Below are 21,137 nucleotides of genomic sequence, written 5' to 3' on the forward strand. Positions count from 1 at the left end.
CACAGCATTGAGGTTAATGTACTCTCTGGGCTGACTTGAATCATTAGCCATACAACATTTGTGTGAAGGTCAACTCAGAAGCTTAAGAACTGTAGTCTACATTTAAGGTATCCAGTTAAGGGGAAGGCATACATGACCTTTCAAGACCAACTGCTGCATTTAAAAAAGCCAGGAAAAGAGAAACTAAAGTTGCATCTAAACAAAATACTGCCTCTTATTCATGTAACCACTCCAACCTAACTCTGCCTCCGGTGACATACAAGAATGTATCACCATCATGAAACAAAGTATTGCCTGGGATGGTTCATTTGTCTTTTGGAAGTGACTCCTGATTCTGAGCTATGGAAGCTAATTTCCATTGGGTGAGGTGGTCTAGCCCAGCATTTTTCAAAGTTTGGGTTGCAACCTAGTACTGGGTCGCTCTGGTCAGCACCGCCAACCGGGATGTTAAAAGTCCCGTTGGCGGTGCTGCCCAGCTAAGGCAGGCTAGTGCCTACCTGCTCCAACACTGCTGTACCCCAGAAGCGGCCAGCAGCAGGGCCATGGGGCTGTGTGCTGCCCCCACCCTGAGCACCAGCTCTGCACTCCCAGCCAATGGGAGCTGGTGCCTGTGGGCGAGAGCCGCAGGGAGCCACTTGCATGCCTCCACCTAGGAGCCAGACCTGCTGCTGGCCCCTTCATGCACAGCGCAGTCTGTGGTGCCAGAACAGGCAGGAAGCCTGCCTCTGCACCCCGGCTGCGCTGCTGACTGGGAGCCACCGGAGGTAAGTCCATTCCCCAGCCCTGAGGCCCTACACCCCCAGACCTCTCCCACACACTGAACCCCTCATTTCCAGCCCCTCCCAAACCCCTCATCCCCCAGCTCTGTTGGGTCACAAGCATCAACAATTTTCTTCAACTGAGTCCCCAAGAAAAAGGTTTGAAAATTACTGGTCTAGCCTGTGACCTGCATGAGGTCAGCTTATATGATCATAGTGGTTCCTTTGCACCTTAAAAATCTGTTGAAGTGAAAATAAAACCATGAATAGGGAGGGGGCACAATGATATCTGCCACTGGTGTTACTTAGTTACACAGGAATTTCCTCTTTTTAACTGCATAATTAAAAAAAAAACTATAGCCTGTATTGACTGTTAATCATTAAAACTGGAAAATATAAAGTGGGCTGTTCCCATCCGTTTAAGTGATATGTAACATGCCTGCTTAGTTATGCACAAACTTAGAGATATGAAAACAGATGCAGGAATGAGTCTTGCAAACATTTGGCTTTTGTACTAGTTTTATTAACATGTGCAGCTGTGGGATTATACAGTTTAGATGTCAGTTCATTTACTCTGAGGGGCAGAATGAAGGGTGTGATGATTGAGTCAGTGCCTTGTTTTGTGAGATGCTCCCTAACTTTTAAGGTTTAGTAAAATGCTTAAATTACATACATGGACCCACTCTTTCTTCCAGCTTTTATACTTTGCCTAGGATTTTCCTCACTTTAACACTCTCAACCAGGGACTGGAGAACAAAGGGAGAGGGGAGCCATCTCTCCCACCCTTGTTCCCTTCAATAGCTAAAGGGTCACTTTTGGTATGCAAACTGCTGGCCTGATTGACTTCACTATTGATAGAAAACTTTGTTCCACAGATAATTATTTTGCTAAACAACTGGGTTACAGTTTGGAGTCCATCTCTGCAAGGAAGAGGGCTAGAGCCTTTTTAAAAAATGGAAGTACAGGGCTCCAGCCATCATCAGATGCCCTGTATTAAGCTCCTACTGTGATAACTTTAGAAACAGTAAGTTACTGACTTCTGAAATACCACCTAAAGTTTTTTTTTCCCTACATGGGAAAAATTGGGCAGCCTTATTTTTGATGGTGGGAGACTGATATTCCTTTATTTTTGGTCACCTACTGAAGACCATAAATAAAGAACAACTTAGTTGCAACTAAGAAGCAAGCTGCTTGTGTATAGTGAACAAGCTCAGAACCAGGGCCGCACACCTAGTCCACTGTGATCCTTACTTGAGTATACTTTCCCTCATATGAGTTTCATTAGTTGTGATGAACTCTGGTCTTAGCATCTCTCTTCCCTTTAGTGATCAAATAACCACTGTAGCAAATACAGCAATTGCTTACCCTGGAGGGAAAAAAGGCAAGTGGCATTTTAGCCTCTCACCACTATAGCCCAGCTTTCAAAGCACTAGCATTTTTATTAAAAAGAACAGGAGTACTTGTGGCACCTTAGAGACTAAATCACAAGTACTCCTGTTCTTTTTGCGGATACAGACTAACGGCTGCTACTCTGAAACCTAGCATTTTTATTGTTAATGAAGTGAGTGGTGCCTCTTTCCACTTTCCTACCTAGAAAATCAAGCCACCCCCAGGCTAAATTTATGTAATGAAGTCTGACAATTAAAACAGCCTCTACTTTATTAACAATTCCACACAATCTGCCTTTGCTTGAAGTTGGCTCTTCTCCTTAGCAGGGCTTCATTTAGAAGATCTGGGGCCTTCAGTAAGGCCCCATGGCCAGTACAAGCCCCTGCTGTGCCTTACTGGCCATCCTCTGCAGCTGCTGAAACCCATTAGAAAACAAGAGCCATAAGACTTTCCTAGGCTCCTGCTAGTGCATGTACACAGCTGGAAGTGCTATCAGTTCTGAAACTGTTAACAGCACACCTTTATTTCTAGTGTGGCCACCTGCTTGCTTACATACTGTATGGAGAACAGGTGATGGATGGTCCCATTGCTTGGTAACAGAAGGTACCCCTCCTGTTTACATAGGCTTATGGGCTGGAAATAATCCCTGTAGATAAAGAGCCCGGGCCCATAGAATCAGTCTCTGCTTCTCAAACATGGTGTCCTGAACTGCTCACTCCATGTGGTTGGAGTCCAACTCATCCAGGAACCGTCGACATTTCCCTATCAGCACTTTGATGGCTTCACTCACCAGCACATCTGGAGGCAGGACACCTGTAGACTCCACTGAGACTGGGGAAACAGAGACAAGGGTCAGCCCAGCTACTACCCAACATCAAATCCTCCGTGTTCATTAATGACTTAGATAATGGAGTGGAGAGTATATTTACAAAATTTGCAGATGACACCAGGGGAGGGGCTTTAATCAAGATAAGTGCTTGAATTTCAATCCTGTCCTCCAAAGTATTACCCTTAGGAAGAAAAAAATCAAATGCACAACTACAAAATGGGGAATAACTGGATAGGTGATAATACCACTAAAAAGGATGAGGGGTTAAAGTGGATCACAAATTCACAACTTGTGAGCAGGGCTAATAATACACCCCAGACTAACAGGAATAGCCTAAGAGAGGAGATAACTGTCCTGCTCTACTCTGCTTTGGTGACGCCTCGGTTGGAGTACGGAGTCTGGTCTTGTTTAGTCTTGAGAAAAGAAGACTGAGGGGGGACCTGACAACAGTCCTCAGAGATGTTAAGTGCTGTTATAAAAAACAAGGATCAGTTCTCCACATCCACTGAAGGTAGGACAAGAAGTAATGGGCTTAATTTGCAGCAAGAGATTTAGGTTAGATATAGTTAGAAAGTTTTTCCTAATAAGTGTAGTTAAGCTCTGGAATAAGCTTCCAAGGGAGGCTGTGGAATCCTCATAATTGGAAATTAAGAATAGGATGAACAAACACTGTCAGGGATGGTCTAGCTTTCCTTAGTCCTGCCTCAGTGCAAAGGGCTGGACTTGATCACTTCTTAAGGTCCATTCCACGCTCCCCGCCACTCTGCCTACCCGTGACTACAAGCAGACAGTAACCTGCATACAGTGACAAGTTAATCCATTGTGGGCAACAGTTCAGACACTGCAGGGTTTGCTTAGTACAGGGAGAAGGAAATGTGGATGCCTCCTGCCCCAAAGCGAAGCCCCCACGGGGCACCCACTGTAACATGAATGTATGAAAGGGTTGATCTTCTGCAGACGATGAAGAGGCTTAAAATAGCGTGACGACAAGTTTCTGCAGGGTGAGAAGCTAAGGAATGGACTGAAGTATCCAGCAGAAGAGACTGATTACTTACAGATGTAGTGATCTCGCACTCGTGCCAGGCGCACAAGGTTTTTCAGATCATCATGACGAAAGATCTCTCGGCTAAACGTGTCCATCCGAGCATTGGCCACTCTTGCCACCTTCTTCCCTGCAGGAGATATGGACAAATACACACCCCCTCTCCATACTAGTGGACCAGCGATCTCCTTTCTGCCAGCACTGCACCCAAAACATGCAATTCTCCCCACCAGGAAAAGGCACTGAAGTCCTACACAAAAACCTTCCTTACTTCCAACACAAACTTCAGCAAGGCATAAGCCCGAAAAGGCAGTTCCAGCTCAAAAAGATAATGTGCATCCTGTCCAACATTAGGCGCAGGTCCACCTGAGGCCTCAAGACTGCTGGGAATGGCAAACTCACAGCCCACAGTGACAACAAAGCCTCATGGACAACTGAGCAGTACCTGCAGCTATAAAGACCAATAAAAGAGCTAAGTGGACAGGCATATCCTGCCCTGGGAGAGAACAGGGAGGCCTCAACCTCATCACATTTTTACACATGACAAACCCATCCATTTGTAGAGCCCAAACCCAGAATAGAGATTCAGGATTGAGGGCCATTAGGGGAATAGGCTCTGTTTGTACAATGCCTGGCTCTAGCCTGTACTCAGGCTCATCTCTGCAAATGCAGAGACCCTGGGGTGGAGGTGGAAGGTACCTTTGATGTTCTGAATCTCAATAACTCCCGGGGAGAAGCACTTCTTCAGCGTCTCAGCTGCCTCCCCCTCGATGGGCTGCAGCAGAGTGATGTCAGGCAGCAGCCGGTAACTAGCTGTGGCCACTGGAGAAAACTTGGCATGGTCTTTACCTGAGGGAAAAGAGATAAGAAGTCAGGAGCATGTTACAGCAACTCAGAGAGGGTAAGATCCCCCAGGGCTGCCATTACCATGGCTCTTCCCAGCCCAATTTACCCCAGGCAGGCCCTGACTGTACCATTGTGAAGAAGTAACAAGACATCACAATCCAGTCTGATGCTGTACTGCTGCTTTGTGCAGCCAGGATGAAAGCCCAGTATAGTTGCTGGATGATGTGGGGGTCACCCTAGGACTGCCTTGGGCTTCAAGTAAGGATAAGCAGCACCCACCTCCATTCAGAGTGCCCACTAATCCCCATTACACAAGGTTAAGCTTGGAAGTGCTCCTTAATTCCTGCCATTTAACACTGAGCCAAGCCACACTCAAGACCCCACAGATCAGGGAAAAATTCCTATGACCCCATGCCCACTACACACATCATACCCCACCTGAAAGACCGATGCTTTCCATCTCGCTGCCCCACTGAGCACCCTTGACTCACCTATGCCTTTGACACAGTGCATGAGCACATCAATTTCCTGGCCAGGCCGCAACTGGGCAATAAGGATGTCATCATGAACAGGCTGCAAATTTGCATCTGGGAACAGGTCTGCTTGATTTCCCAGGGGCACCCACGTGATGTGTTTGCTGTACACTGTGGAGAGATGTACCACAGGTATCAGACCAAGCTGTCTTAGCACCAAGGGAGAGGAGGTAACACTTATACAAGAGGTTGCTGATCCCAGCAGGGCAAGGAAAATACAACTGAGGATTGGACCTTGCAAAAAGGAAGTTTCATAGAGGGAAGGGATCAGTTTTCTTCATGCCAGGGGGAGGGAACAGGGATGGGAAGAGAGGAGTTCTCTTTCTGGTAGAGGTAGAGCTCATTAAGGTCAAAGTAGTCCCCTATCCACTTGGGGAAGGGGAGAATTTACTTCCAGAGCAGAATAGTTTTACCTTTGTGATTAATGTAGAGCTCATTAGGGTCAGATGACTCCTTGGCTGAGTGAGGGTTCCGGCTGCATTTGATCTTCAGCTGGAACTGCAGCGTGTCAATTTCTGTGCCTTCCTCATCACCTACAAAGGGATGGGGAAAGCTGAATGAGTCCTGCCTGGACTATCTCCCCACTCCCTCCCGGGGCTGCAGATTTACTCAATCCATCTGGCACTGGTTTCACTTCGGAGCAGCCTCCAATATTTCCATTTATCATAGGATTCCCCTGCACAGACTATTCCCCTGCACAGACTCTCACCTTGGTTCTTATATTCAAAGAGGCGTGGGTCTGCTCGGATGGGGATGAGGCCCAAGCGATGGGCCAGGATCTCATCCTGCACGATGGACGTGTTGTTGTACACAAAGACCTTCTCTACAGCCATCGTCGGCACCTGAGGGAGAAGGAGACAGAGCAAATCAGGCAGGCAGTACCCCAGCCACGTGCTATTTGCTAACCACCATTCCCTAATACCCAGCCAGAAGTTTTCTTGCTCCACCCCCACCCTCTTTGGAGTCTGATTAACTCTTGCTCTTCACAGACACCATTACCAAAGGAGGGATCTAGATGAGGATCCTGTATCTTCTCTCTTCTACTCACTTGAGTGTTACCATTGATTTTAATAGGATTTGCATTACCCCATATGAGCAGTTGTAGAACTTGGCCCTGTGCTTGGGGGACAGATCTGTGCATAGGATCTTGGGGGGGCTGTTTAACAGCTACTAGCAGCTGGACTACACTTATCCCAGAAAATGCATCAGCTTCTGCTGATGGTCTCTTATACGACCCCCTAAACTCTACTATCTTACAGAAGGACTATTTGCCTCTCTCAGGAGCAGAGCCTATACATTGTGAGCTTGGCAGTCCATGGAATAGCCTCACTGCACTTCGAGCCTATTCTCCACCCCACTGAGTTTGGGGCTTCTGTCTTCTCTATACCTGAGTCACAATCTTGCCTTTCCCAAGAGCTAGGTCTCACTTCCTGACAGTCCTAGGAGCTAGCACCCTGGCCAGCCTCCCTTGAGACTTCTTTACCAGTCAACACCATGTAGCTTCTGGGCAAAGAACAAGAAGGTTGGGATAAATTTTTGTCCATCCCAAAGCAGCTCAACATTAACCAGGACTAGCAGTGAGAAACAGATATGACAGGATTTGATGGGGCTGGCAGTGGCTCAAATAGCCCTGGTATGAAGGTCCAGAAGCCCCTGCTGGGTACCTCAGCGAGCAGGATACGCCGGAAGGCATTGGCAATGGCTGCGTCGATCCCCACCATGTCGAACTCCAGCGTGTTCTCATCCATGTGGATCACGTCCACCCGGAAATTCTGCAGGGTAGACGCAGGGTGCAGAGTCACTGGGGGGCGGGGGGGCTCAGCCTCGCCAGCTGCTGCCAGGTGACCAGGCAGCCTAGGGCCTGTCCCTTAACCAGGCACTGCATAGCCAGGCCCCGGGTCACCTGCCATGGGCGGCAGAGACCAGCCACGGGAGACCCCAATTCACCCCGCTCAGGGCCCCCAGCGGCTTCTCACCTTCTCGAACTTGGCCTGGTCCCAAGCGTCGTCGTACCCGGGGTAGTTGCCGGGAAAGTCCGTGGTGTGAACCTGGAGCGGAGCAGAGAGCAGGTGCTGGGCGGGGCCGATACCACTACCGGGACCTCTCGTGCCCCCCAACGCCGCTCACCCAGAGCGTGGCCCACTCGCCCGCCGTTAGACCCCGCCCACTGCCCGGGAGCGAGGCTCCCCCCGACCCAACTCACTCACGTTGCGGACCCCGAACTCCCCAAGTATCACGCGGCTCCGCATCTCCTCCACGCTGCCGCGCGCCGCCATGTTTCGTTCGCACCCCTGGCACGTGACACAGTAACAGGAACGCTTTTCACTGCACGTCCCCGCCTCTCAGTCACGTGATACGGGCTCAGGCTTTTCTTCCCCTTTGACGGCGCTGACGTAGTGCGCCGACTTGGTCTTCACCATATTGGGTGTGGCTCTGTCATAGGGAACAGACACTGCTACTACTGCGTGCTTGTAGGCGTTAGCAGCTGGGCTGGGTACGCGCTGTCTGGATGGCAGGGCCCAGCCCGGACCCTTCCCCCAGGCGCCCCTTCACGCTCGCTTTTTCTGCCTCAACCAAGATGGCGTCGTGGCCAGGCCGCTATTACGAAATGTCGCGAGAGCAAAGGAGCGTCCACGTCCTCGGCCAGAGTTGCTGGAGCGGCTGACGTCCGGGTCCGTCACGTCCGGGTCCAGGCTAGGCTTCCCCGAGCCCCTACAGCGAGGCGCGGAGCGGCCGGGGGCCCCTGTCCCCCCAGCCGAGGGGGATGATGTCGGGGCCCGGGGGCGCGGCGGCGGGGGCAGGCGGCGGCGCTAGGAACGGGCCCGGCGCGGAGTGGGGCGGCTTCGAGGACAATATGCAGGTACGGGCCGCGGCGCCGGCCTGGGGCAGCCGCTGTGGGGAGCCCAGGGCTGGCGGGGGGAGGCGGCCTGGGGGACCGGCCGGCCTGGGCAGCCCTGCAGCTGTCACCCCTCGGGGCCGGGCCCCTGCGGGGTCCCCCTTGCCCAGCGCCTGCGCTGCTCCTCGGGCGAAGGCACCAGCACGGGACCTGCGGGGCCGTAGCGCTGGGACGGGGTCTCCTCGGCTCTGAGCCCGACTCACTGTCCGTCTGCCCTGGGCGCAGGGAGGAGGCTCCGCCGTGATCGACATGGAGAACATGGACGACACGTCTGGCTCCAGCTTCGAGGACATGGGCGAGATGCACCAACGCATGAAGGAGGAGGACGTGGATGCTGAAGCTGCTGCGGCAGACGAGGAGGATGGAGAGTTTCTGGGCATGAAAGGTTTTAAGGGCCAGCTGGGCCGACAAGTAGCTGACCAGGTGAGCAGGAAGCTGCAAGGGATGCGGCGCTGGCTATGATGGACTCCAGGTCCCATCTCAGGTCCAGGTAGCCGTTTCCCAACTGACCCTGTGCTCTCCTGGATTCTGTTTCCCATCTCCTGGAGGGTTTTCCAGTGCTCCAACCTGAGTCCCATTCTGGCTTTGATGTCCTTTATCCTACTTCCTCCCAGGCTTTGGGTGGGATGCTGATCTCTCTGAAGATGTTTCTGTTTCCTTCGGGTTATTTAGCCACCTGGTGCTTTGGTTCCAGGGGAATCTGCTCAGAGCAGCATTGCAGAAGGAGTGTTCAGTCTTCTACAGTTGCCCATTTCTCTCCCCAGATGTGGCAGGCAGGTAAGAGACAAGCCTCGAAGGCCTTCAGTCTCTATGCCAACATTGATATTCTCAGACCCTACTTTGATGTGGAGCCCATCCAAGTTCGGAACAGGTGAGCAAACTGGGCAGAGGGGCAAATGACTCGGGTCATGCAGGCCTCTCACCTGCTTTTGAGCAGCTGCATGCACTGCTGTGGCCCATACACCAGGTGCTTTAGAAGGGCTGCCCCGTGATAATGGAGCAGGGACACATAGTAGAGGTGCCACTTGAACAAGGCAGAAGAGCCATGCCATAAAGTGAGGAGCATCTTCCACCCTATCTCTTGTATAATGAAGGCCTGGATAGCTCCTAATTAGTCCACTTCTGCTTATGGGCTTTCTATGGAGATAGCTTTTGGGGGAAAGTGCTCCGGGATACTCTAATTACTTACCTCTCTTTATCCCTAAAGAGTTACATCAATACATCCCCTAAGTGAGCTGGATGTTGTTTCATTTGTAGCCTATTGGTGCCATTCTGAGTGTAAGACACAGGGTCTGTGGAGCTGAGCCCAGCAGCTCCTTTAGCCTTTCATTGTTGCTAATCTCACATCCTGTGTGGGGAAAGCGCAGAGCCCCACTAAACCTCCATCTGTCCTACACAACTGTTGTTTTCACAGGGGCAAAGCTTTGGCTGTCTCCTCTATGATAGTCTCTCTCCGGTCCCCACTTTCCCATGGTGCCATCCTGCCCTCAGGACACTAGGCAGGAGTTTTTTAAGAAATCTGCTTGTGCACAGGGGGCTAGGATTGCAATACAGATCCTCTCCCCTCAAGGGCACTGGTTCTAGTCTGGTCTCCGGTTGCTAGTGGGATTGGCTGGCTCTGTTGGGGGTCAGAGGGAAAGGGAGATGGAGCCTTACATCACTAGAGCACTGGTTCCAATCTGACCCCAGGACATGGGGTTACGCTGGCTCAGGAGATCAGGGAATGTAATACAGCATCTCTCACTTCCCAGGTTTCTTGTTAACTTTTTCATTGTCTTCCTCGCTCTTGACATCTTCCTGTGCTTTTGTGCGGTGCAGATTGCTGGAGTCCATGATCCCCATGAAGATGATTAATTTTCCCCAGGTGAGTTCCCCTGTGATGCACAAGGCTCTGTATCCTGAGTGAATGGGCTTCTGAGGCATTGGAGCGCTTAATCAGATGTTCAGGAGATGCCCATCAGTAGTCTGCACACCTTTGCCTGAGGGGGTTTCAGCAGTTGTGACTGGCAGCAAGGAGACCATAAGGACGGCCCTCTTAAGGCAGTGCTACCCTTGATGCCTCTCTCGGAGCTGGCTCAGTCGCACAACACCTACTCGCCTCCACCCCCAACTCCGATGCTCTCCCAAGCTGTCAGTTTGCTAAGCAATAAGCCTGTCAGCAAAGTGCTGCTGACACAGTGCTACAGACAGCTCTTGCTAACTCTGTCACTAATTGTATTGGAGCTGACAATGGCCTGAGAGCAGGGAACGCTGGGCTCTGACAGACTCCTTTTGTGGCCTTGTGTTTTGCCTCCCTTTCCACCCCCCCGCCCCCCAAAAAGGGCTATATGGATGAATTAGTTAAAGCACTTTTCCATGCATGTGCAAGGGTGATTGTTTGTGTATGAGTTGTGTGGTAGAAGTTCTTGTATGGTGCCTCAACAAAATTTCCTGGTTAATTTCCATTAAACCACATCCCCCGACCCCCATGCAGGGGGAAAAGCGTGACCCTAGCTCCTGATCTGACTCCTCAGTCAGTATCTCAGTTCAGCTTCCTCCTTAACCCTTACTCATGTGATTGGTTCTCTTTGGTTCCTATCACCATCCTATGCTGTAATTGCCCAGGTCAGTAAGTGACCAGAGTATGAGCTAGGTCTAGGGCACTTCCCATACAGCTTGGAGGTGGTCTGGCTTCCTGCAGCACTAACCAAACCCCTCCTTTCTCTGTCTCCCTTTGTAGAAGATTGCAGGTGAGCTCTACGGCCCCCTCATGCTGGTCTTCACATTGGTGGCCATCCTGTTGCATGGGATGAAGACATCAGACACCATCATTGTAAGGGAACATTTCAGTTTCAAGACAGGGTTTGCACCAGGCTTTGAGCTGCTGTTGGTTACAGGGGGTGCTTCTGTTTTGAGAGTGACTTAGAAATGCGTTGGTGAAAGGGACCTTGGTGTGCGGTAGGGCCTATTGCTCTGGGGCTGGCAGGGTCAGAAGAACCCAATTCGCTGCTGTCTGGGAATCTGGGCAGTGGGAAAGCGCCTACTGCAGTGGATGGACCAGTGCAGGGGTATAGTTCTGCTGGAGCAGTCAAGAGCAGTGCTCCGGCACCTGAAATCCAGGACAGGATGGTCAGGAGTGAGAGGAGCCACCCTAGCTTGGGACGGAGCGGAGTGCTGTGCTGGAGGTTCCCAGTGAGTGGCCAGAAAGGTCCCGGGGTGAGTTGTGAGTGGGGATGTTGTGAGATTGGGAGTGGTGGGGTTGGGGGGCCAGGATATTGAGGTGAGTGGGGGCTGTGGCCAGTGGGGTTGAGGTGTTGGGCACTGCTGGGAGTCGCATGTATGGTCAGGGCTGCTGGGATGTGTGTGGGGGCTGTCAGGCTAAGTTGGGGCTGGGGGGAAACCATTGCCATTAACTGATCAGCCAGTTCAATTGGGTTTATGGAGCAGCCCAATAAACGTAGCTGGAGAATACCAGTGAGCGTTGCCCTCATTTGACATTTGTAGAGATGATTAATGTGGTAAAAACTGTATCTTATGTGTGCTGCCAGTGGGCTTTTTGACTAAGCATATGTGTGCTTTGGATGTGCCTTGCTACTTAGCTTTTATTCACCAAACTGTAAACTGAGTTATGTATGTTTTATGTTGATACGATACATGTATTTATTACTAAGGGCTGAAGTCTCAATTGCTGTTATGCAACTTTTCAGTTAAATAAAATGTATTGGTAAAAGATTAGGTGTTGGATATGGGGGCTTTCTTATGGTGATGTCACACACAACAGATTTTGGAGGCTGAGTTACCAACTTGAGATCACTTCTGCTGGCCTGCTGCACTATACAGTTTAGCACTGCATCACTGGTCCATGCCCCCCGGATGCTGCTAGTCAGGCATTAGGTAAACATCCACCAAAGGCAAGGGGAAATCTGCCAAGGGTCGGTATTGGTTGGTTGGTAACTGTTCTGTGTGTGATGTCTTTTCTGCCATCCTTTCACCTTCTTGCTCTCTCTGCAGAGAGAAGGCACGCTGATGGGCACAGCAATTGGCACTTGCTTCGGTTACTGGCTGGGCGTCTCCTCCTTCATCTATTTCCTGGCATACCTGTGCAATGCCCAGATCACCATGGTACAGATGCTGTCACTGCTGGTATGTTCAGAGCCGGGTTCTCAGGGTGCAGGATAGCTGCACAGAGTTCCAACAGGGGATGGAGGAGGGGAATGTAGCCCTTGCATCATGGTAAACTGATGGTCTCTATTTGTGGCTGTTCTGTGTACATATGAACAATCCCTTGGGGTAAGGCAGGAATTTATTTTGAGTCTCAAGCGGTTTTCCCTGCTTGGGACCCCTCTCCTGGGACAAGGGGAAGGGGCAGCTGCTCCAGACTGACAGCTTGTTTCTTTCCCTGATTTCAGTGCCCAGCTATGAAACTGGAAGATTCCCATTTGCCTCTAGACATAAGTTAGTTTCCTTCATCTGCCACAGCCAGGCCCTGTGGTATCTAAGTCCTCAGCAGGCTCTGGCATTCTCAGGCAGGAAGCCATATCTCCAGCTGGTTGTGTGCTAGTTGGCTGCCGCACCTCTCTGGTGTATGTGCACTTAGTGAAGCTTTGGTAAGCCCAGAGAAGCTGCTTCTGTTCATGTCCAGTGCACCTCATGTGCCTCCATGCGGGGCTGCCACTCTTACCACACATTTTCTGTTCCTTTCAGGGTTATGGTCTCTTTGGACACTGCATCACCCTCTTTGTTACCTATAACATCCACTTCCACTCCCTCTTCTATATCTTCTGGCTGGTGATCGGTGGCCTCTCCACACTACGAATGGTAAGGGATGGGCAGCCCAGCAGAGACTCTCTGCTAAGCAGGCTTGAGAGCTGTAATTTTTGCAGAGATACATACCTGATGTCACTTCTCCCTCCCCTGACGCTAGTGGCTAACATATGCATCTCACTGGCTATTGGGAGCCCCACTGCTGGTGAACTGGAGGAGAGAGCAGCGTGATATGCTTTCTGCGCTGCAGGACTGGCAGTAATTCCCATCACAACTGAGTGGGATGTCATGGGAAGCAGCCTGACTCTCCCTTGTAGCAGGCAGCATGATGGGGAGTCCTGGAGGTCCATGCCCATTCCCCCAAAGAGTTCCTGGTGTCCATTAGCACTGACAGGAGGTTATTGCTCACTGAACTTGTTACCTTCTAACTCTTACCAATTTCCTCTGACTCGACCCAAGAGCTCTGTTTAGGGATATTGGAGGCCTGATTGCAACAGGGATTGGCCTGAAGAGGGGGTGAGGGATCAGCAAGCTCTTGCAGCTTGGCCTATCTCCCATGTGCATCTCCTGCTCAACGTTCTGAAGTCAGAGGCAAGGGCCTTGTCTGTCTAACCTGTGTCCCCTTCCTAGGTTGCTGTGCTGGTGTCACGCACAGTAGGACATACCCAGCGGCTCATCCTGTGTGGAACCCTGGCTGCTCTGCACATGCTTTTCCTCCTCTATCTGCACTTTGCCTATCACAAGGTGGTGGAAGGTAAGAGAAGGGGCAGGAAGGCAACACCTGTTTAGGCTTGGGGTTATTGACTGGGTATCCTGGGGGTCTGCTTTCTGTTCTTCCCAAGCTGTAGCCCAGTTCTGGGTCAGATAACACAGGGAATTGCCATATGTGAACAGACGGGAGATCCATCTACTCTAGAACCCTGTCTCTGCCAGTGGCCAGTACCAGATGCTTCAGAGGAGGGTCTAATGTGGGATAATCTGCTGCCTATGTTAGGTCTCATTCTAATAGCTAGAGACTGGCATAAGCCTTGAAGCACAAGAATTAATAGCCCTTCCAAAGTGTTAGCATAAGTGTTAACTCTGGATATTCTTGTCATCCATATAAATGTCCAGTCCCTTTCTGAATCTTGCTAAATTCTTAGTCTCGCTTACTGTCTGTGGCAGGCAGTTCCACAGTCTAGTTATGCATTGTATGAAAAAGTATTTTTATCCACTTTGAATTTGATTAACATCCCTTGTTCTTGTGTTATGAGACGGGGAGAACAGATGCTTGTGATTTCCCTTGTTTAGGCCATTCAATATATATAATCTCCTCTCCAACTATAAACAATGCCAGTCTCTTCAAATGAGAGTTTTTCCAGGGCCCTAATCATTCTTGTCACCCTTCGCTAAACCCTTTTTAATATCCTGTTTGAGATGGGGTGACCAGAACTACATACAGTATTGCAGATGTGGCCCCACCCTTGATATTTATAGAATGGCTTAACATTTTTTGGAACTCAGCACTGCCCTGTCATGGATTCAGTCTCTCTGCCAGAGCAAGGGCTCCAAGCCCACAGTGTGAGACTCATCTGCTGGGAAGAACATCTTCCAAAGGATTCCCCTAGCAATCACTTGCTTTAAAGGGGTTACAGAAAAGGCCTGGGGCATAGGGCCTCAGTCTGTACTTGTGTTCCCTGCCACCCCAGGTCCATATTTGTACTGCAGAGAAATACAGATGCCACACACCCCTTGCCAGCTGCAGCTCCTGCTGTAAATTCTGTATGTATAGCTAAGGATGAAAAGCAACACAAGATCTGTGGGACTGTCCTGAGGGACAACTGGATGGGTGCTAAAGTCAAATGGAGAGAGGGCTCCCTCTAGCTGAGAGTGTCTAGAAGTATCTCAGGGGAGCATGTGACACTGCAGTGGTTCCCCAGAGAGGATTAGGGCTGACAGCCTGAGGGTGAGGGACTCTGTATTCCACTCTTCAGAGACACACAGCCCCCTGCCCTACTGCAGAGGTGACAGGCTCTGCTCGGTGCAGCTGTTTGGCCATGTGCCCCCAGGGTTTGTTCTGGAAGTGTTACTGTTTGTATGAACCTAAAGGCTGCCTGTCCTGCGACACCGGCCTACAGCATATATGTGCAACGCCTCTGCGCATGTGCCCTGGCCAGAGTGGAATAGAAACACTCTCCCTTAGTGTCTAACTCTCACTTTTTACCCTCCCCCACAGGTATCCTGGACACATTAGAAGGACCCAACATCCCCCCCTTTCAGAGAGTTGCCAGAGACATCCCCATTGTTGCCTCTGCTGTACTGAACATAACAGCCAAAGCCATCGCGCTGACCCTGTAGCCTCATGGACTCTGACTTGCTGCCCTCACCTCTTCTGGAGCCATTAGGTCATAACCACCTGCTGTTACCTGGGAAAGGATAAAAGAGCAGGACTTGGGTTTCTCTGCACCTTTTTGGGGAGCAGAGTGCAGGGCTCCCCTTTGTGTCTAAGGAACTCAGCTCTTCCCAGCCTGCATCTGTGCTGGTCAGAGCTGTCCTCAGTCTCCTGCACACTTAGCTGGGATTTTGTAGCTCTGTTGTCCCTGCCCCAACCCTTCTGCTTGCTCTTGTAACTCTCAGCCTATGTGCTCTGCTCCCCTCCTGAAGAGGGAGGAATTAAATGGATGTTGGTGCTGAGTGATGTCTTATGTTAGAACCTGCTCAGGCAAGGGAGAGAAGTAAGAGTTTTGTTGGGTCCCATCTAATCTTTCCCTCTCCCCTCCCAGTGCCAAACAGGATTATGCATTGCAGTCTGTTCCCTAGGCCTTTATCCAGTGTATTTTTAAGTGTCCTGTGAGGGGGCTTCCCTTGAGCAACTATTCAATAACTCAAAAGACCCTTCAACATTAGCAAAGGTGCCCTGAGAATCAGCTGGAATGTTGCACTGCTTAACTGAATCCCCTTCCTCCTTAGCATGCCCCACAAACAATTCCTCTCCATTTCTAGTAGGTGCAGGCTTATCTCACCCTACTTCCCCTCTTGTTGCTATTTGTCAGAGCCAGACTGACTAAGCTGTTTCACTCTTGGCCATGGAATGCCGACCCTCCACCTTCATGATCCCTCTGTTGCTCTTCTGTCACCTCTCCCTGCTTTGTTCTATGGGACAGGGCTTCCCCCACCCATCCCACCAGCGACTGCACTACTTGAGCCTGCTCATAGCTGTTGGCAGAGGTGCTTATTTACCTCCTAGATGAACCTATTATAGGATGGTGCACAACTGGCTGGAAAACCACACACAGTGATCAGTGGCTCACAATCAAGCTGGTGGGGCATCTCAAGTGGGGTCCTGCAGGGATCTGTCCTGCATCTGGTTCTATTCAATATCTTCATAAATGATTTGGATAATGGCATAGAGAGTACACTTATAAAGTTTTCTGATGATACCAAGCTGGGAGGGGTTGCAAGTAGTTTAGGATAGGATCAGCATTCAAAGTGATCTTGACAAACAGGAGAAATAATCTGAATTAGGGACAGATGCAGAGTACTACAGTTAGGAAGGACTAATCAGTTGCACAAATACAAAATGGGAAAGAACAGCCTAGGAAGGAGTACTGCAGAAAAGGATATGGGCATTATAGGAAATCAAATTAAATGAATCAAAGTAATACTGTTGCACAAAAAAAAAAAAAAAAATCCCCGTGTGTTTTTTTTGTTTGTTTTTAAAAACCAGGAATGTTTAAGCAAGACATGAAAAGTAGTTCTTCCACTCAGCACTGATAATACTCCAGTTGAGGCCTTGCATCCAGTTCTGGGTATTACACTTTGGGAAAGATGTGGACAAACTGGAGAAAGTCCAGAGGGGAGCAACAAAAGTGATTGAAGGTCTTGATAATGATTTATGAGAAAAGATTGAAAAAAAAAAAAAAAAAACTGGGTTTGTTTAGTCTGTAGTGGACTGAGGGGGGGGGGGGGGGATGACATAAGCCTTCAAGTATGGAAAGAGTGGTTATAAAGGAAAGTGATCTTCTCTTTAACCCCTGAGAAGATAAGCAATGGGCTTAAGATTGCAGCAAGGAAGATTTAGGTTAGACTTTAGGAAAAACTTCCTACTGCACGGGTAGTTAAGTAGTGGAACAAATTACCTACAGAGGTTGTGGAATCCCTGTCACTGGAAATTTTAAAGAACAGGTTGGACAAACACCTGTCAGGGATGGTCTAGATCAGTGTTTCCCAAACTTGGGGTGCCGCTTGTTTAGGGAAAGCCCCTGGCGGGCTGGGCCAGTGTGTTTACCTGCCCCGTCTGCAGGTCTGGCCGATTGCGGCTCCCACTGGCCACGGTTCACTGATCCAGGCCAATGGGGGCTTCGGCCTCCGTGGCTTCCCAAGGGACCTACTGGCTACCGCTTCCAGTAGCTCCCATTGGCCTGGAACAGCAAACCGCGGCCAGTGGGAGTCACGATCGGCTGGACCTGCAGAGGCGGCAGGTAAACAAACTGGCCCGGTCCGCCAGGGCTTTCCCTACACAAGTGGCATCCCATGTTTGGGAAACACTGGTCTAGATAATACTAAGTCCTGCCTCTGTGCAGGGGACTGGATTAAATGACATACTGAGGTCCTTTCCAGTCCTGCATTTCTAGGATTCTTGGCAGTAAGTACAAATCACTTACTCTCCCTGTCTCCTAGCTGTGGACATTGGTTTTCATGTCTGATGTAGTGGAGGGGCTTCCTGCTCCCCAGCACACTGCATGTTTGCCCGCAGCTGTCCAACCTCTTAGTCTGAGGCTCAAATACTATTTCTCAAAAGTGCTTTTAAGCAGATTCTCGGTCCTTCCCCACTCCATTTGGACCACTTAGAGATGTTTTCTGCTCCCCTGGTGTTACCTGAGTCCCCTGCAGGAGATTCCCCCATGTTGGGGGGAGGGGGAAGAAGTCTCCACAGTGCATTATAGCAGATGTATTCAGCTCATAGGCCTTTTGCTGCAGGGGCTATGGCAGGATGCAGATGAGCAGCTCAAACTAGCCCTAGCTACTGGCTAGTCTTCTGGCAGCCATAGCCAGCTAGTGCAAATGAGAGCAGTCTCCAAGCTATTCCAACCTGTATCTGGTTCTTGGCTCTCAGCTCCCCCCTCTCCCTTGTGTTGTGAGAGGCTACCGGTGTGGTGCTTCTGCTTTCTCCTGTTGATATCACTCGGTTGCGTGCTTGTGTTCCCTCTGTGTGCTGCCCCAGCTCTGCGCAGATAGCTGACACAGCAAACCCGACGAGAATCCCCAATAACCACAGAGTCTAGTAAGGTACAAAGGCACCTCGGCCAGGTTTATTGCGACCCTGACACAATTTCAGTTCCCCGTAGATTACTTAGTCTACCGGGCATACTGCTAGAAAGTGCCGCTCGGCAATGGACTCAGCTCAGTGGCGGGACTTTCCACTGCCCCCTCGGCCGGACAAAGACACCACCCCAGGGACACATTCTTATACACAAGTACAAACAAGTTACACATCACTCCTGACGTATTGAGGTGCAACCCCTCTACGTAGCAAGGTACAACCCCTCTATGCAGTAAGGGGCCGCCTCGCACCTTGTACCTGTTGGTTCGATCAAAACATCTCTATCCATCATTTTACCCTTTTGCCCCTGTCATTGGGATGGGTCAGTCTGTTCCATGTTATCTGTGGAATGTTCCCGTATGGTATGTCTTGGTACCATGTTTATACTATAACTATGCTAAATGAATATGTATTTCTGCAACATCAGCCCTTTCCTTGCCAACTTCTGTGAGCAGGGCCTGCCTTTTGCTCACAGCTTACCTTTGCTTTCTATGCTAGCAAAGCCTTGACCATTACTTTAGTTTGGTTCAGGCTTCATACTGGGCCTTCATTAGGCCTTTACCATGTTGCCTTCACTTACTACACCCTGAAGGCTGTGCTAGGTTGTTTTCTGTAGGAGGGAACCCATATTTCATAGGGTCTCCCCTAGCCTCAGGTAGAGTATTCAAGCACCTAACTCTACATTGCCACCATGAACAACAATGATTAGACAATAGGCCTGGGACAGTGTGGGAATTGCTCTACAGTGTGGTGGTTACAGCACTCACCTAGGACTGGTGAGACCCTGTCCCAGTGTTTCCGAACAAAAATGAAATAGCTTCAGCAGGAATATCGGAGGCAGTCATGTTGTAGCTGGGTGTGCCTGTGCCCCAGGTCTGCCTCATGTCCACCCCTTCTCCCTGAGCAGGAACTGCGTAAGTCTCTGACTGTTGTTACGCCCTTGTTTGGCTTGTTTATTGGCACACATGTAACCTTCCTATTCCCATATTGGACTTTGGAAATTTTTCCATTAAACTCCCAACAGTCCAGCCAAAGTAACATTCCCTTTGGGACTTCTACCAGGCAGAGCTCCTCTTCTAGAGCCTGTTTTAAGTACACTCCCAAGCCAAATCAACAAATCACAGATCCTCTTCAAATGCCTCTCCCTAAGACACCCTTGTGTACAGTCCTCAGAAAAATCAATAAACCACACATCCAGTCTCCCTTTATCACGTGATACTTCCCAGGGCTCTCTCTGGCCACAGGTTCCTTTCCTGAGCTCAGGATTACCTGTCTTCCCCAGCCCAGGGTGCCAGCCTGTCATCTTCCTTGAGGACCTCTTGCTGGTACTTCCTGTTTCCTTCCCTTCTTCTTGAGAACTACCTGACTGTATATAGGGTAGAGGTGTCCACTATTAACCTTATTAGGAGGTACTTAACTGGCCACAGGTGGACTGAGTCCACTCCCTGTTAAGGGGCTAGTCCCAACTATGACAAGGAGAGACAGAGAAAACACCGTATCAGACTATCCCTCAGCCTGATGGCTAGGGACCGCTCCTGTAATGTGGGAGAACTCAGTTCAAACCCCTTCTCTACAGCAGGCAGACAGCAAAATTGAACCAGGATCTCCCCCAACCCAGGTGAGGGCCCTAATGACCAGCTTATAAGGGAGACTTTTCCCTCCTCCCACCAGGCTATTCTGTGACTCTAGCCGCCCTTGCCTTTATTGAAATGCAGAACTTTGAGTTGGGTCAAAATTAAACATTTTGATATTTCTGAAACATTCTGATTTTTTTTTGTTGTTGTTTTGTTTTGGTTGAAATTATTTGCTGAACTCACATTTCACGATGACGAAACTGGCACTTTTTGGCAAATTATTTAACAAACAATTTTTGCTCAGCTCTGCTGCTTAGTCACCTGTCTCTTTGTGCCGCTTTGTAACTTTCCACTCTCCAAACCCTCTCCCTGCAGACCGATGTGCTCAAACTAATTTCCCAACCCCCAGACACCCTCTTTAGCAAAACTATTGTGTGATCCGAGTACAGTCATTAAGGTTGACAACTCTCTTTTGTGCCCAGTCTTTGGAAGATGTGACACAGCCTTACCAACAAAGATGGAATCCACGCATGCACAGACAGAGGGGCATTCATGATCCAGCAGTTTTCATAGTAAGAACTTCATAATATCAACCAGAATTCCTAAGTTGTACATAGGTTCCCAAATTCATCACAGGCTCCTATCCAGGGATACAGGCACATTCTCACAACGCGCACACCCTGCAATGTAAGTTCAGTCCCAAAATAGCCTGTCTGGCTTCCCTTCTCAGGGCATCTTATTTGGGTTTATGATCATCCAGAATGACCCAATCAGGATCACTTTGGCGGCAGTGTCTAGAGTTGGCTACTCTGGGTGGCTTACTTTGGTCCACTGTCCTTTTTTCTAATGGCTTGAGTGCTAGGGCCTAGGTTCCAGCTAGTCACCTTCTGCTCTCCTAATCTAGAATGAGTCTGTTCCTATTCTTCCCTGAATGCTGGTTCTTCCAACACCAAATGGAGCAGATGCAGCAGGACTGATATAGAGATGGGGAAGGAGAGAGAGACAGCTCTAGGCCACTGGGCTCTAGGCCACTGGGCTGATTCCAGCCCAGCTCAGCAGGGCCCAAAATTCATTCCCATCTGCCAGCTGGCCTACAGACACTAGATTCTCACTGCATTTCTTGGGTCTGCGGGGCTCCCAACACAGAGATGAAGAACCGTGTCTCCGTTCCACACCTAGAAATGGTTCCTTCAGCTTAGGCCCACTGCCTGGGTCCCAGCCCATG

At 49.9% G+C, this 21,137-nt stretch overlaps 2 protein-coding genes across 2 annotated transcripts; one reads left to right on the plus strand and one right to left on the minus strand.

Annotated features, from left to right (window-relative positions):
• Window positions 1-1,259: 1,259 nt before the first annotated feature.
• Window positions 1,260-7,712, minus strand: POLR1C (RNA polymerase I and III subunit C). The gene is made up of 9 exons (XM_054022253.1): window positions 7,605-7,712; window positions 7,374-7,445; window positions 7,062-7,169; window positions 6,107-6,239; window positions 5,811-5,930; window positions 5,356-5,508; window positions 4,718-4,867; window positions 4,032-4,148; window positions 1,260-2,978 (listed from the first exon to the last, which is right to left on the minus strand). The coding sequence occupies exons 1-9, from the start codon at window positions 7,671-7,673 to the stop codon at window positions 2,860-2,862; spliced, it is 1,041 nt and encodes a 346-aa protein (XP_053878228.1). The 5' UTR covers window positions 7,674-7,712; the 3' UTR covers window positions 1,260-2,859.
• Window positions 7,713-7,893: 181 nt separating this feature from the next.
• On the plus strand, window positions 7,894-15,709 carry YIPF3 (Yip1 domain family member 3). The gene is made up of 9 exons (XM_054022254.1): window positions 7,894-8,257; window positions 8,519-8,716; window positions 9,058-9,164; window positions 10,112-10,157; window positions 11,013-11,105; window positions 12,284-12,415; window positions 12,977-13,090; window positions 13,667-13,790; window positions 15,252-15,709. Exons 1-9 carry the CDS (start codon window positions 8,162-8,164, stop codon window positions 15,371-15,373), a joined length of 1,032 nt encoding a protein of 343 aa, XP_053878229.1. The 5' UTR covers window positions 7,894-8,161; the 3' UTR covers window positions 15,374-15,709.
• Window positions 15,710-21,137: the final 5,428 nt, after the last annotated feature.

This window comes from Malaclemys terrapin, chromosome 3 (genome assembly GCF_027887155.1).
Source record: "Malaclemys terrapin pileata isolate rMalTer1 chromosome 3, rMalTer1.hap1, whole genome shotgun sequence".
Taxonomy (NCBI): domain Eukaryota; kingdom Metazoa; phylum Chordata; order Testudines; family Emydidae; genus Malaclemys; species Malaclemys terrapin.

What these genes read in the sequence shown, in the direction of transcription:
- YIPF3 (XM_054022254.1), top strand. Translation starts at nt 8,162, where the DNA reads ATGATGTCGGGGCCCGGGGGCGCGGCGGCGGGGGCAGGCGGCGGCGCT. An exon ending in CCCATCCAAGTTCGGAACAG is followed by an intron (nt 9,165 to 10,111) that starts GTGAGCAAACTG and finishes TGTGCGGTGCAG; the next exon opens with ATTGCTGGAGTCCATGATCC. An exon ending in CTATCACAAGGTGGTGGAAG is followed by an intron (nt 13,791 to 15,251) that starts GTAAGAGAAGGG and finishes CCTCCCCCACAG; the next exon opens with GTATCCTGGACACATTAGAA.
- POLR1C (XM_054022253.1), bottom strand. Translation starts at nt 7,673, where the DNA reads ATGGCGGCGCGCGGCAGCGTGGAGGAGATGCGGAGCCGCGTGATACTT. An exon ending in GGCGTATCCTGCTCGCTGAG is followed by an intron (nt 6,240 to 7,061) that starts GTACCCAGCAGG and finishes CTTCTCCCTCAG; the next exon opens with GTGCCGACGATGGCTGTAGA. An exon ending in CTTTGAATATAAGAACCAAG is followed by an intron (nt 5,931 to 6,106) that starts GTGAGAGTCTGT and finishes ATCCCTTTGTAG; the next exon opens with GTGATGAGGAAGGCACAGAA.